The sequence below is a fragment of the Alternaria ethzedia genome (genome assembly GCF_023757985.1).
Source record: "Alternaria ethzedia strain BMP 0044 chromosome Unknown scaffold_1, whole genome shotgun sequence".
NCBI classification, from domain to species: Eukaryota; Fungi; Ascomycota; class Dothideomycetes; order Pleosporales; family Pleosporaceae; genus Alternaria; species Alternaria ethzedia.
Genome location: NW_026056194.1, coordinates 125,762 through 138,481, shown reverse-complemented (window position 1 = coordinate 138,481; position 12,720 = coordinate 125,762). Strand labels below are relative to the sequence as shown.

Sequence of the window (12,720 nt, the reverse complement as noted above, 5' to 3'; positions counted from 1 at the left end):
ACTGTGCAAGTCCAAGCTGTTGCCACAGCGACGCCTGGATACAATTGGGCGAACGTGAAAGGGAGCATGCAAAGTTGGTGTTCTGTGGCTACCTTTCACTGTCGCGGTGGGCGCCCTCACAATCACGAGCTCTGTAATTCGGTCTGGAACTTGTGTGGTGGTTGCAGCATCTGGCCTGACCAGTGTGATTATGGGCATTGTGTGATGGGCTGTGCCTTAGCAGATATTAGCTAGAAAGCCTCTAGAAAACTAGTAGATAATATCTTTAGCTCTAGAATATCCAGTCGAGCTCTACAAACATATCTTTTCAAAGCACATAGTCTGTATTCATCACGTTTGCAGTAGTCGTAGTATAGATAACAATAAAATGCTTCATTGCAAACATGAACACCAAGCTATGCGTACACCCTCATCCCACCCGTCGCAAATAAAATGCTCACACAAAATCCAAATACAAAACAATTGCTCCATCCAATGCATCCCTTCCTCATCCATCGCCATTATCTAACTACACCACTCGTCTAAGCCTGAGCAGCTTCCAAGAGCTTCATGTGCTGCTCCGGGTGCGTCTTCTCAACATTGTTCTTAGCCACCTTCTTCATCATGAAGTTGGCGTCAATGTCAATCTCCTCGCTGAGCTTGCCGCCGGTCACACGCCACTTGCCGCTGATGGTGAGGACACCAACGGGGGGTTTGGCGTTGACGAGGGAGTCGACGCCCTCGGAGACGTTGGTGAGGGTGAGCTTGTAGGTTGTCTGATGTGGGTCAGTGTCATGTTAAGGAAGAAGGAAAACGGAGAGAGAGGGCTAGTCGTACCTGGCCAATGGGCTTCTTGTCGGTGACGGTGTAGGTAGCGCAAGTAGTCTTGTCACCGGATTCGAAAGCGTAGCTGACGAGTGCTGGGCAGAGGGTCTTGATCATGAGGTCGTGGTTGTGGAGAGCGGCAATGACGACGGCGGCGTCGACACCGTTGAGGGGAGTGGAGATCTGGGAAGTAGGCATCTTGACGATTTTGTTGTTGCTTGAGAATTTGGTAGAGGATTAAAGGAACTGGCCGGCAGTAATAGTGAAGAGAAGTAGTTGGTAAGGCTGTGTTGAGTTGATGAGAGAAGAAGAAGCTCGCTGGATGATGATCTATCTCCACGGTGAAAGGCAGCAGAATATATACATCTCGCCCGCTTCCTCATTCCCTACCGGTCTTACTCGCGTCTGGAGACCCCTACTCTACTCTCCATGACCCTAACCCGTTGTCCAAAACGTCAAGACGCAGTCAAGATGCATGTCTTACACCCCTGACACGGCATGGCGTCCCTCACTCTACCCCAACATCCATACAGTTGTACAGCTTACCCACGCATGGCCTGTACTACGCCGACGATCATCCGTCCGCCCAATATCGAAATAGTAGCTACCGAAACGCGTCGTCTCCGTTTCCGAGCGCCGGGATAGGCAATGTCTGTGCGTTGGCGCGCTGGGTTGGGGATGGTGAGGTAGGACGATCCTCGTTAGCCGAGCGATGTCCACAGGGTTGAATCGTGGAGCTGTGACGCAGATGCTCTGTGTCTGGCACGTTTGAAGGGACGAGTGGTAGAGCGAGAGCTGGAAATAGCTGATCTGACAGTTTAGAAACATCTTTCGAGTCGCGTAGTGTCAAACAGAACTGTTTGCACACTGCTTGTCTACCTGTGACGTCTGTGTCCGCGCTGCTCGCTTTCGCAAACGACGTCGTTCCTCAGCTGGAAACGCTATTGCGCAAGGCGCCTGCAACGCTCATTGACGCTGTCGATCATGTATAATGCTTACACGCAGATAAGAACACGAACTCCCACTCTCCGGATCTCCAAGGGCTCGGTCGCTGTTTCTCCGTGCAGTAATTGGGTGCTGGGCGCGAGCAGTGTCGGAGTGTTTCGCTGGTGGGTTCGCAGAATCGACGGGCGCCGCGGGTTGGGGAGCCGTGCTGCCCTAGCGCAAATCTTAAGTCAGCTCGCGTGGGTGTCGCTGTCGCCTCGTCTATTTTGAACCGGTTCACTCATCGTTCGTGCGAAAGGCAGTTACATGTTTGCTATTTTCGCGTTTATCGCGTTTCATTGCTTGCGCGGAGTGCGCATGTGTTCGCATGGCATCCAAGGGCCGTATACATTGGATGCAGCGCGGCCTCTCCGGAGCTCGGCCGAGGCAGGCTAGACTTCTCCGACATTGGCTCTGGTACGTGATGGAACGGTGGAGAACATTGAGTAGGCACGCTTGATGTTTTGCAATTTTGAAGATGAATTGATCGCCTGATGATGTACCATAACGCATACAACCTTGGAAATCCCCTGACCTTGATAGAAAACGCCTTCCTGTGCACCACAAATACAGAAACAACAGAATCGCTAAAGCTTCGACTCTACCACCGCATCCGTCTTGGCCCTTCCGCCTGCAAAGTTCACCCCTTCACTCGGCTCAACCGTCCCACTTTTGTTGATCAGCTGCAACTTCCTCAACCTCGATATTGGCTCATCGTCATCTCTATCCCTAACATAGAAAGCCCAGTCGGCCGTAGGATCAATCTCCGTTTGCGAGTATCCATTGCCTAGCCATGAGAACCTGTTGCCAGTGTATTTGACATCCCAGTCCTCTAGCCTCAGCTCCATGAGCGCCTCGATGTAGTGTAGAGTAGAGCCAGGCCAGAGCGCCGTCACAGGGCCGTCAGCGCCGAGCGATTTGTACCATGAGCGACATCCGTCGTTCCATACCGTACGCTTCATGTATTCGTCCTTGAAGGCGACGAAGTCATCGATGGCCTCAGCTCTCGGAGCAAATGTCGAGATGTTGTGTGTTTGGAAGCGATCGATGAGCTTGCACATGTAGTCTGCCTGCGCTTCGATAGCACTGAGCACTGGACCGTTACCAATGGGGCAATTGGGCCCAAGGAAGATGAGGTAGTTCGGGAAATCGGCGGCGGCGAGGCCAAAGTAGGAGCGTGGTTCTTTAGCCCAGGCATCTTGTAAGTTGGCACCGGAGGAGTTTATCACAGGGAAACGCGGCTTGAAGGATGTGTTGAACCCGGTGGCGCAGATGAGCACGTCGATGGGGTATTCGTTGCCGTCGTCGCATAGGCAGCCGCGTTCGGTGATGGAGTTGATCTCGCCGTAGACAGTTTGTACATTGGGTTTTCCCAGTGCTTCGAGATAGCCAACACCTGGTGTCAGTCTTCGGCACCCAACATGCCAGTTCGGGATCAAGCGCTCTTGTAGGTATTCGTTGTTAAGCTTTTCGGTCATCTGCTGGCGGAAGTAGGCTTCTGTCTCGGAGTTGACGTTTGTGTTCTTGAGAAAGATGCCGAATTGGCCGTTGAGGCCGCGTTCAATGTTCTTTCGGTATTCAACCAATGCGCCGGGCTTGGTTGCGAATTCGAGCTTTTCGCTATCGGTAAAGACGTGTTGTTCGAGGCCTTGGACTGGTGAGACCCATGTTGGTTCGCGGATGAAGGTTGTAACTTTCTTGACGTGCGGTTGGATGGTAGGGAGAACTTGGATGCCAGAGGAACTGAAGTGGTCAGTCGCGGAATCAAAGGTCAATCATAATACACTTACCCATTCCCAATCAAGCCCACATGGCGACCTTTAAGATCGACGTTGTCGTCCCAATTCGCAGTGTGTAGTAATGTGCCCTTGTATTTGTCCAAACCTGGAATGGCAGGCCATTGCCAGTTGTTCAAGATGCCGCCTGCATTGATCAAGATGTCGCAATGATCGTTGACGGTCTGGCCACTCTCCAGGTCTTTGACCTGCACATCATATCCGCCCCTTTGCTTGTTCCAAATTGCGCCAGCGACTTGGTGTTGCGTCTTGATGTATTTGCGTAGACCGTACTTGCGGGCGAAATCGTTGAAATAGGCGAAGATCTCTTTGGAGCTGGCGTATACAGCGGACCAGTCTAATTTGGGCTCGAATGACCACGTGTAGTTGTGGGAGGGAACATCGCATGCGCATCTAGAAGCGGATGTTAGCGAGGTTGGTCGACTGCGCCGCTTCGTTGCAGTCGCTTCGGTAGATCGCGGGGCGAAAGGTGCATCAAGCCCCGCAGCAATCAATATGATCTTCACCTACCCCGGATATCTGTTCTCGAACCATGTGCCCGAAACTTCGGAATTCTTCTCGTAAACTTGAAGGCTGTAATTTGTGAAGTGCTTTTGCAGTTTGTATGCCATCAGAAGTCCTGAAGCACCTGCGCCAATACACACGATGCGTACATGGCGTTGCGCATGGATGGGCCCACGCAACCGGTGCTGAGCATCAGTCTCTGGCGCAGCCGTTGATGGGACGATAAATCCGTCTGCCATTGTGAAGGGTAAATAACTAATGAGGAAGGCAAGTCGCAAGACAAAGTTGGAGCTGGATCTTAAGGCAACGCTGCGACCACTCCGAGGCCTTCACCGTTCTTAAACTTTGTTTGCGGCATGTTTGCGCCGCGACTGCTCAGTCATGGAGAGTCAGGTGCTGGCCAAATGACTCCACGTAGCGAGTCAATTTAGTGTACGCTGAGATCTGGGGTCACGCTAAGTGAGTTGGAGCAGGGTTGGGGTCTCGAGATATGGTGACGATTCGTGATGTGGGTAAACTGTTGAAGAGGCTATTCATGACTTTCCGTCTGGCAAAGCATTTCCGAACGTTGCACAGACGTAAAATCTGGGGCTTCGAGGTCGCGTAATCGTGATAGAGCCGATGGAAGGTCGATTAACCAATCGTACAAATGCTTGGGGCAGTCGAGATCCTTTTTCGGATACGGAGGTTGCGTCTCCCAATTTGCGGGGATCGGGGTGGAGCGATGGGGTGGAGAACCTCTACCGAGATGCGACCGATGTAATCAACATAATTGCCTATGTTTGACGAATTGACTATGTATCGTAGCAAGCGTGTAAAGGAAATGTCGAATTATCAAGGCGCTGGGCTAGTACAAAGGTTTAGACAATTGTGTATCCTCCGTCCGCGACTAATGTGGCGCCGATCATGTAGCTCGCCGCGTCTGAGTGCAAGAAGGCAATACAGTCGCCGATTTCCTCCATCTCCGAATAGCGGTGAACAGGGACCTTTTTCCTTTCAGTTTCCATCATTTCACCCTGACCCATGTGCTCTTGTACCAAAGGCGTCATTACATATCCCGGCGAAATTGCGTTGATCCGGATACCCTTGTGCGCGAAAGCGAGCGCATCTGACTTTGTAAGGCCAATAACAGCGTGCTTTGAGGTAGCGTATGCTGTGGCGGGAACGTTGAGCGGCGGTGCTACCAGACCATACATGGATGCGACGTTAACGATAGAACCTCGATATGACCGATATGAGTCCGAGAGCTTTTCCTGTTTGAGCATCTGTCGAATCTGTGCACGTTGGCATTGCCAAACAGCGATGGTGTTGATAGACATGACCTTCTCGAAGTCGTCTTTCGGGATCTGATCTGTCGTTTTGATCATGCCACCGATGCCGGCATTGTTCACAGCATAGTCTAGTCGTCCGAACTCCTTGACCGTCTTCTCTATACTGTCATCGACAGCTTTCTCGTTGGTGACATCGATCTCGAATGTCTTGATAGAACAGTCGGATGAGAGTTTACGGAGTTCGCTAACGGTTTTGATGAGGGGATTGCGATCCAGCAGGGCGAATGAGCGTACACCCTGTTTCGCAAGAGCGTATGCAGTGTATTGGCCAATGCCTAACGACATGTTAGCTCATTGCTTGTAACTGCTACACAGTCTGATGATGCATACCAGACCCAGCACCGGTAATGTATGCCACTCCTTTCAGTGTAAAAGCCATGTTCTTGGGTGCAGTGTATGAATTGCGAGCCCTTCCTGGGTATCCAGCTATCGAATGTCAGGTCCGCGGAACCTTGCTCGTGAACAATGTTGCTGCGACTGTTGCTATTAGCCCAATGTTACGATTCAAGAACTATCGGCGATGACCTGTGCCCTGCATATGCACCGTCAGGGGAAGTGTGGAAGGCTGATGCTGTAGAGGCGGTTCTTGGGCGGGGCTACGCTCTGCATCGGTTGCGGTTTTCCTGCTCGTGGAGGGAAACACAACCGAGTCATGTCTGCTCTACGATGCGAAGACCTTGTACGTTGCACCTGAGCTTGGTCGCATGCTGCGAGAATTGCAAGTCCAGCTCATGTAGGATGCGACCATTGTGTGGCAACACGACAAGATGCCAGGAAGGCACGATGGCCTCGATCGGTCGCCGTCAACCACCTTCAGCATGCTTGCCAAGACGGAGCCATTACTGCTAGAAGCCGTCGCGAGTACCGTTGCAAGGAAGCAAACGGGCGCTAATGGTGGTGAGCAGTGGTACAAGTCTTGCGAGGCGGATCGTGATGCACGGATGGCGTGTTGTTCTACGTCATCTGGGCACGTGTTTGCGTGTTCTAGCGCGGTTCCACGGTTTGCATCCTTCGCCACCACGGTTCAGGCCCTGCATCCACCCGCACCCCTCCTCGCGATGCGCCGTCCGCCATGCCCCCCACACCTTACCGAATCGCGCAAACATCGACCGAACTCAAGAAGCAACACAAGAAACATGGCCCTCGCCTCAACGAGCGCCAGCAGAAGCAGCTCGAACGCGACGCTGAACTAGAACAACGCGCCTCCCGCGCACGCGAAGCCGAAGAACGCCGCAAAGCAGCCAAGAAGAAGCGCGAGGAGAGGGAGGCCAAGGAGGCGAGGGCGAGGCAGCAGATTGGCGTTGGCCTTGCGACACAGCTGGTTGGATACAGCCACACACAGGCGCAGTTGAAGAATGGCATGGAGGCATTCCTGGGGCTGAAGAAGAAGAAGGACGAGGAGAAGCGCAAGAAGGACTTGGAGCTTACCAAAAAGATGGAGGAGATGGTTGAAGACATTGAGAAGGAGCCATGGGACGACGACGACGACGAAGACATGGGCCTCGAGCTGCCCAGCGCGAATGTGTCGTTTGGAGAACAATGGCCTGACGACGATCTCGACGACGATACGCTACTCGAAGCACACAATATGGTCATGTCGGATCCAGTAGAGGAGCCACAAGCTGTCGTGCTGCCACCTCCTGCGCCTGTCGCTCCGATCGAACCTGCCCCACCCGCCGCGCCGACCCCTTCCCCGAGACCAGTTGCTGTCAAAGACGACCGCGAGTTCGCCCGGACCCACGGCCCCATCAATAAGGCTATCGAGGCTGTCTTGGATAAATTACCTGAGCCTCTGCTCGAAGTGCTATCAAAAGATCTTTCGCTCAAGACGCCAGACTGGGACCCGTCACTTGGGCTGTTGCATAAGCTGAATCCGGTGGGCCTACCTCCGCATCGACTGCGAATCAAAGTTGGCTGCGTTGTAATGCTGCTCCGGGACCTTAACACAAGCAGTCAACTGTCCAAGAGCCAGCACTTGCGAGTCCTCAGGTGCGAGAACGATCGACTGGAGTGCTTGGTTCTGGATGGGCAGCTGCAGGGAACTAAGACTTTCCTGACTCGGGTTCCGTTTATTGCAAAGTACAAGAATCTGGACCAGCATCCCTTTCAGCGGACGCAGTTTCCCATCCGTGTAGCCGTAGACTATACACCATCCAGCACGCCACGAGACACATCACAAACAGGGTTTAAGCTGCCCTCTATACCTGGTCGTGTGCCGCCTGCCGTTTCATTCAAGAAACCGATCCTTCCTGTTGTCAAAGCAAAGCCTCCTGCAAATAAGAATCCAGACTTTAAACTTCCTGGACTCCCAGCATCAAAATCAAGCTCTTCCGTCACAATCATACCTACATCAGTCGCGAAGCAAAGCCAGTACATACCACTACCACCCACTGACTGTTGGGATGACTTTCTCGAAAGTAGCACGCAGATCTCGCGAGAGCTGGCTTCAGAAATAGCCCCTACGGTAGAAGACCCAGTCAAACCCCCAGCGATCGTGTCGCCTCCGACTACTGATACGCTTCCCCCCATTTCGACCCAAGACTTCGACTTTTCTCTAGACGATCTCGATGAAGAGCCGGAAGCTAAGGAAACGAAATGCGAATCTGCTCCTACTCTACAGCATGATCTGCCCGGCATAGTTTCTGCACCGCTCCAGGGACACTCACCACAGCCGACGTCTTTCCCTCTCGCCCCGCAGTTGGCGAACCCATTGATGCCTCACATGCGGATGAACAGCCTCCCAACACCCACCGAGTTCTCATCACGTCCTTCTGCGACTGCGAACTCGAGCAGACCATTATCATCGTCCAAGAAGGTAGCTGGCAAATGTGTCAACCCAGGTCCCTTTGCATCGGGGCTCGAGGCTGAACTTGCTAAGCTCAGAGCTTCGCAGCTGCCGATGTCCATGTCTGGCCCTAATGCAAAGAGGAAAGCTTCGCCGATACCTTCGAAGAACCCAGTACCACCAGTAAAGAGGCAATGCGTACCTATAACCCACACAAAGTCCTCTGCCGTGGTTTCGGGACCAAACGCGTCTTTTGAAGACTTTTTCATGTCGACGCAGGAAGTAGCTTCATTCTTCGATGACGACGACGATAACATGAGCTTTGGATCGCCACCCATTGCAGTATGATTGACGGATTGGCTTATGTAGATATGAGAGACGTTGGCTAGGAGTTAGGGTCTTGGTTATGATACCCGTTTCGATTACTTTTGCTAGATGATTACGTAGATACGCGATTAATGAACCTCTATGTGCTCTGCGATGGCATTCCTCCAGGTTTTCACGAAACACGATACTTAAAGATCATGCTTGCACAAGCCGAAACATGTAAAGATGTTGGCATCGTTGCTTTCCCTTGCACATACAATTCGCACATCTAGCTACTACAGAATACCCCAGAACTCTTCTGGCTCCAACCCCCATTTCTTACACAGCTCCCTATACCTCTCCGTGTACCCCTCCGCTCTCTTCCTAAACCCTTGCGCAGTCTTCATCTGATCTCTCCCGACTTGATGTCGATGAGCTGAATCCGGACCATCAGCCACCCTCACAAAACGAGCATACGTCCACAACTCCGGCAACGGCGTGTGTTGCGTCAAGCCCTGGCCGCCATATATCTGCATAGCCTCATCGATGACTTTGAGAAGCGCATTCGGCACCATGATCTTGCTCTGCGCAATGGCGTATTTGCCTGCCTTGTTGCCCTGGAGATCCATGGTATCGGCTGCGTTGAGCACAACAAGTCGCATAGCATCGATAGTCATGCGCATATCTGCTATGCGTTCGATGTTGCTGTCGAACTCGCCGATGAACTTGCCTCGTGGCTTCTTGCGCGGCTCCATGCAGCGGACGAGCGCGAGTTCGAAAGCACGTTCTGCCTGGCCGATCAAGCGCATGCAGTGGTGTATGCGGCCTGGCCCTAATCGCCCTTGCGCTATCTCGAACGCGCGACCAGGACCGAGGATGATGTTCTCGCGCGGCACACGCACGTTCTCGTAGATGTATTCGCCATGTCCCTCGGGTGCCCAATCATAGCCCATGATCGTCAGGTTCCTCACTTGCTTCAGCCCGGGACTGTTCGCCGGTACCACCAGCGTCGTATGTCTATTCCAGGCGTTCGCGTTCGTGGGATCTGAACAGCCCATCAGGATGAAGAGCTGCATCTCTGGGTTGTACTGGCAGTTGCCGTATAGCTTGCGTCCGTTTATGATGACTTCTTTGTCGGTGATTTCCATCTTTATGCCGACTTGGGTTGCGTCCGAGGAGGCGACGTCGGGCTCGGTCATGCTGTATGCGGAGGACATGTCGCCGTTCATGAGGGGGTGGAGCCATTTCTTCTTCTGCTCCGGTGTGCAGTATTTGGCGAGGAGCTCGATGTTGCCTGTTTCGGGAGCATGGCAGTTCATCGTCTGGAGAGGTGTTAAAAGATGTTTAGGGTGTATTGGATCTTGAGAAGTTTACCTGCGCTGCCCAGTACACTCTCCCCATAATCTCAGCGCAACACGAGTACTCCAGGTTGGTGAGGCCTGGACTCTCGACAAAGTGATTTGGTAGGAACAGATTCCATAATCCTTGCGCCTTTGCCTTCTTTCGTAGATCGTGGATGATGGCTGGTGTCTCCCATCGCGTCTTGCTCTCCTTGAGTTGGGCTTTGTAGATGCGCTCAGCTGGTATGCACTCGGTCTCGACCCAATCGTATACCTGCTGGATCTTCTCAATTGCGATCGGACGAAGTTTCGCTTTGACCCATGGCGGTATGCGCGAGAACGCTGGGCTGCTGTTGATGTCGATGTTCAAAGCCATGGTGCAGGCCGGATCGTGAGTAATGCTATGGAGGTAAGTAAAGATGATCAACTTTCGAGATCAAATGTCTACGCGTGCATATAGCAGACATGACTCGCCGCAGGGTCGATGCCGACGCGTCGCGATATGCAGGCCAGCCGAGGCGATGTTGTTTTGGCGGGGGAGCCGGATGTCTTTACGCGTGGGGAAGGCAAAGGCGACGAATGGGGAGCTTGGACCCCTGACGTCTTTCCGCGTAGACGTGAGTCGAGATGAGCAACACGACATGACGCCAACCGTTGTTGGAGGCGTCGGGCTTTATACAGCATGGCTTCCGAGATGGGGCAGTTGCTTCACTATTTACACATCAATCTAGGGCAACATGGCTAACGAGGGATTCGCGAAACCATGGTTGGAGGTATGTCGAGTGGATTTACATGCATCAGCTTGTTCTAATGGGTCGCGTAGTTCGAAGAAGAGTTCGGCGAGCGCATGCTCCTGAAGCCGCCGGTTTCGAATATGACTGAGCAATTCATGCGATACGGTGGCCTCATGGCTTCGAAATACACCTTCCCCGCGCCCGACCCTTCCGTGAAGACCGAGGACACAGTCACCGACGACGGGACCAAAGTGCGCATATATACACCTGACGGGTATACCGGTGGTAAGCCAGTGTGCATGTACTATCATGGTGGTGGCTGGGCTATGGGAGATGTCAATGGCGACGACCCATTCAGCAGAGCAATTTCCAAAGCCGGTGGCATAGTGGTTGTATCTGTTGAATATGGCCTTGCGCCGGAGAACAAACATCCTGGGCTGCTGGACGAGTGCTACAAGGCCTTGGTGTGGGCGTTAGCAAATTCGAAGCGACTCAACACCGCTGAGGGCAGGTACCTCACCGCAGGAGTCTCCGCGGGAGGTCAACTGGCTTTCGCAACTGCGCTGCGAGGCCAGGACGAGAAGTCGGGCGAACTTGTTGGTGTTGTTGGAATTATACCTGCGACCGTCCATCCAGATGGTGTTCCCGAGGCACTCCGGGCTGGTTATACATCAATGGAGGAGCATGATCAGCACACCATCAACACTTCAGGGGCAATGAGAGACTTTTGGGCTGCCTTCGGTGCACCACCAACAGATATATACGGATCGCCGCTCCTTCACCCAGGAACCAAACACCTGAAGAAGGTCTACCTGGCTGTTGCGGGCCAAGATACATTGAAAGATGACGGCATGCTTATGAAGCGTTTGCTCGATGATGCGCAGTAAGTCTTCTGTTATGTTGCTTTACTATTGCTGACGTGAATGAAGGGTACCTGTCAAACTCGACTACTACGATGGCTATCCACATTTCTTCTTCGCCTGGCCTTCGCCCAAACTCGATGAGCCGAGGAAGCAGTTCTATGACAACCTGACTGAAGGAGTGAAGTACGTGTTATCGGAGTAGGCGTAGCTTGATCATGCATAATCAGTCAATCCATATGCATTGTTATGGCCCAGAAACAGCGTCCACAACTCGTCTAGGTGATAGCAGTCGTACCTGAGCTGCATCACGACAACGCGGAACAATAGGTCACTACCAAATGTTGTCTATCAACTTGGAGTGATCCTGGTCTCTTCTGGCTTGTCATCTTCCCAGCGTTGACTGAAGATGCACCCGCACTCAGCTGTATGTGCAATGCTGTCGACACCTCTTTGATACCACAGCACGTAGAACTTATACTCCTGGCCTTCCTCGTAACCATTTGCTGGCACATCGAGGATCTCGTCATGTCCCTCGGTTGCATCGATCTGGTAATTGTGTTCATCCATCGGAATCAACTCATCCGAACTATCAATCCACTAGTCAAGTATTACTGATCTTGCGCAGGAGCTGGATATTCCCACTCGAAAACCTTTTGCAATCGTCCAAATCCTCCAGGTTTCCCGACAAAGGCAGGGTCAAAGCTTCGGGGATCAACAAAGCACTACCAACCACACCAGTCCCAAGATGGAAGTTCATAATCTTGGTATTGTCGTGGCGAACCGAACAAAATCCACCTGGAAATACCGGAGAAAGGCGGCATAAGACCCCCATGTAAGCGGATAACCCGTGTTCTTAATGAGAAAGTTCCCGACCGTTGTAAGGGCATATCAAGTCTGCATAAAGACTGAATCCTACCGAAGTGGACGTAGGATTTCATTGAAGGATACTCGACATAGGTGCACATGTGGGGCCACAACGGCAGATCCGGGGCTCTTCTGTGGCTGGAGAACATCCAAGTCCCTGACAGCGCACTCACACTGCCAGAAGACCCATTCATCGAGGAAGAACACGACGTGTCTGCTCAGTGTATGCTCTTGATATGTCTAGGCTCTTTTTGCCCATCTCGACTAGGATGAAGTTTTGTAGTTACTCGCAATACACAATGTTTTGACTTTATCGTCGCTGCGATAGCCGTAGCGCCAGACTGGCACAAGTGGAGTTGTGAAACTCGACTGCATCCAACAAGCAAAGTGCATCTAGATTGTCGAATGT

General features: G+C 52.4%; 5 protein-coding genes across 5 annotated transcripts; 1 reads left to right on the top strand and 4 right to left on the bottom strand.

The window, feature by feature from the left end:
- Positions 1-521: 521 nt before the first annotated feature.
- Positions 522-1,002, bottom strand: J4E87_000048 (uncharacterized protein; the record flags this gene model as incomplete). The annotated part of the gene is made up of 2 exons (XM_049371708.1): positions 522-755; positions 817-1,002. 2 exons carry the CDS (start codon positions 1,000-1,002, stop codon positions 522-524), a joined length of 420 nt encoding a protein of 139 aa, XP_049237842.1.
- A 1,373-nt stretch (positions 1,003-2,375) lies between these two features.
- J4E87_000047 (uncharacterized protein) lies at positions 2,376-4,251 on the bottom strand (the record flags this gene model as incomplete). The annotated part of the gene is made up of 3 exons (XM_049371707.1): positions 2,376-3,531; positions 3,579-3,977; positions 4,238-4,251. The coding sequence occupies 3 exons, from the start codon at positions 4,249-4,251 to the stop codon at positions 2,376-2,378; spliced, it is 1,569 nt and encodes a 522-aa protein (XP_049237841.1).
- A 697-nt stretch (positions 4,252-4,948) lies between these two features.
- On the bottom strand, positions 4,949-5,798 carry J4E87_000046 (uncharacterized protein; the record flags this gene model as incomplete). Its single annotated transcript, XM_049371706.1, has 2 exons — positions 4,949-5,694; positions 5,750-5,798. The coding sequence occupies 2 exons, from the start codon at positions 5,796-5,798 to the stop codon at positions 4,949-4,951; spliced, it is 795 nt and encodes a 264-aa protein (XP_049237840.1).
- Positions 5,799-8,806: 3,008 nt separating this feature from the next.
- Positions 8,807-10,226, bottom strand: J4E87_000045 (uncharacterized protein; the record flags this gene model as incomplete). Its single annotated transcript, XM_049371705.1, has 2 exons — positions 8,807-9,832; positions 9,885-10,226. 2 exons carry the CDS (start codon positions 10,224-10,226, stop codon positions 8,807-8,809), a joined length of 1,368 nt encoding a protein of 455 aa, XP_049237839.1.
- A 361-nt stretch (positions 10,227-10,587) lies between these two features.
- Positions 10,588-11,649, top strand: J4E87_000044 (uncharacterized protein; the record flags this gene model as incomplete). The annotated part of the gene is made up of 3 exons (XM_049371704.1): positions 10,588-10,623; positions 10,674-11,467; positions 11,514-11,649. The coding sequence occupies 3 exons, from the start codon at positions 10,588-10,590 to the stop codon at positions 11,647-11,649; spliced, it is 966 nt and encodes a 321-aa protein (XP_049237838.1).
- Between the last annotated feature and the right edge of the window lie 1,071 nt (positions 11,650-12,720).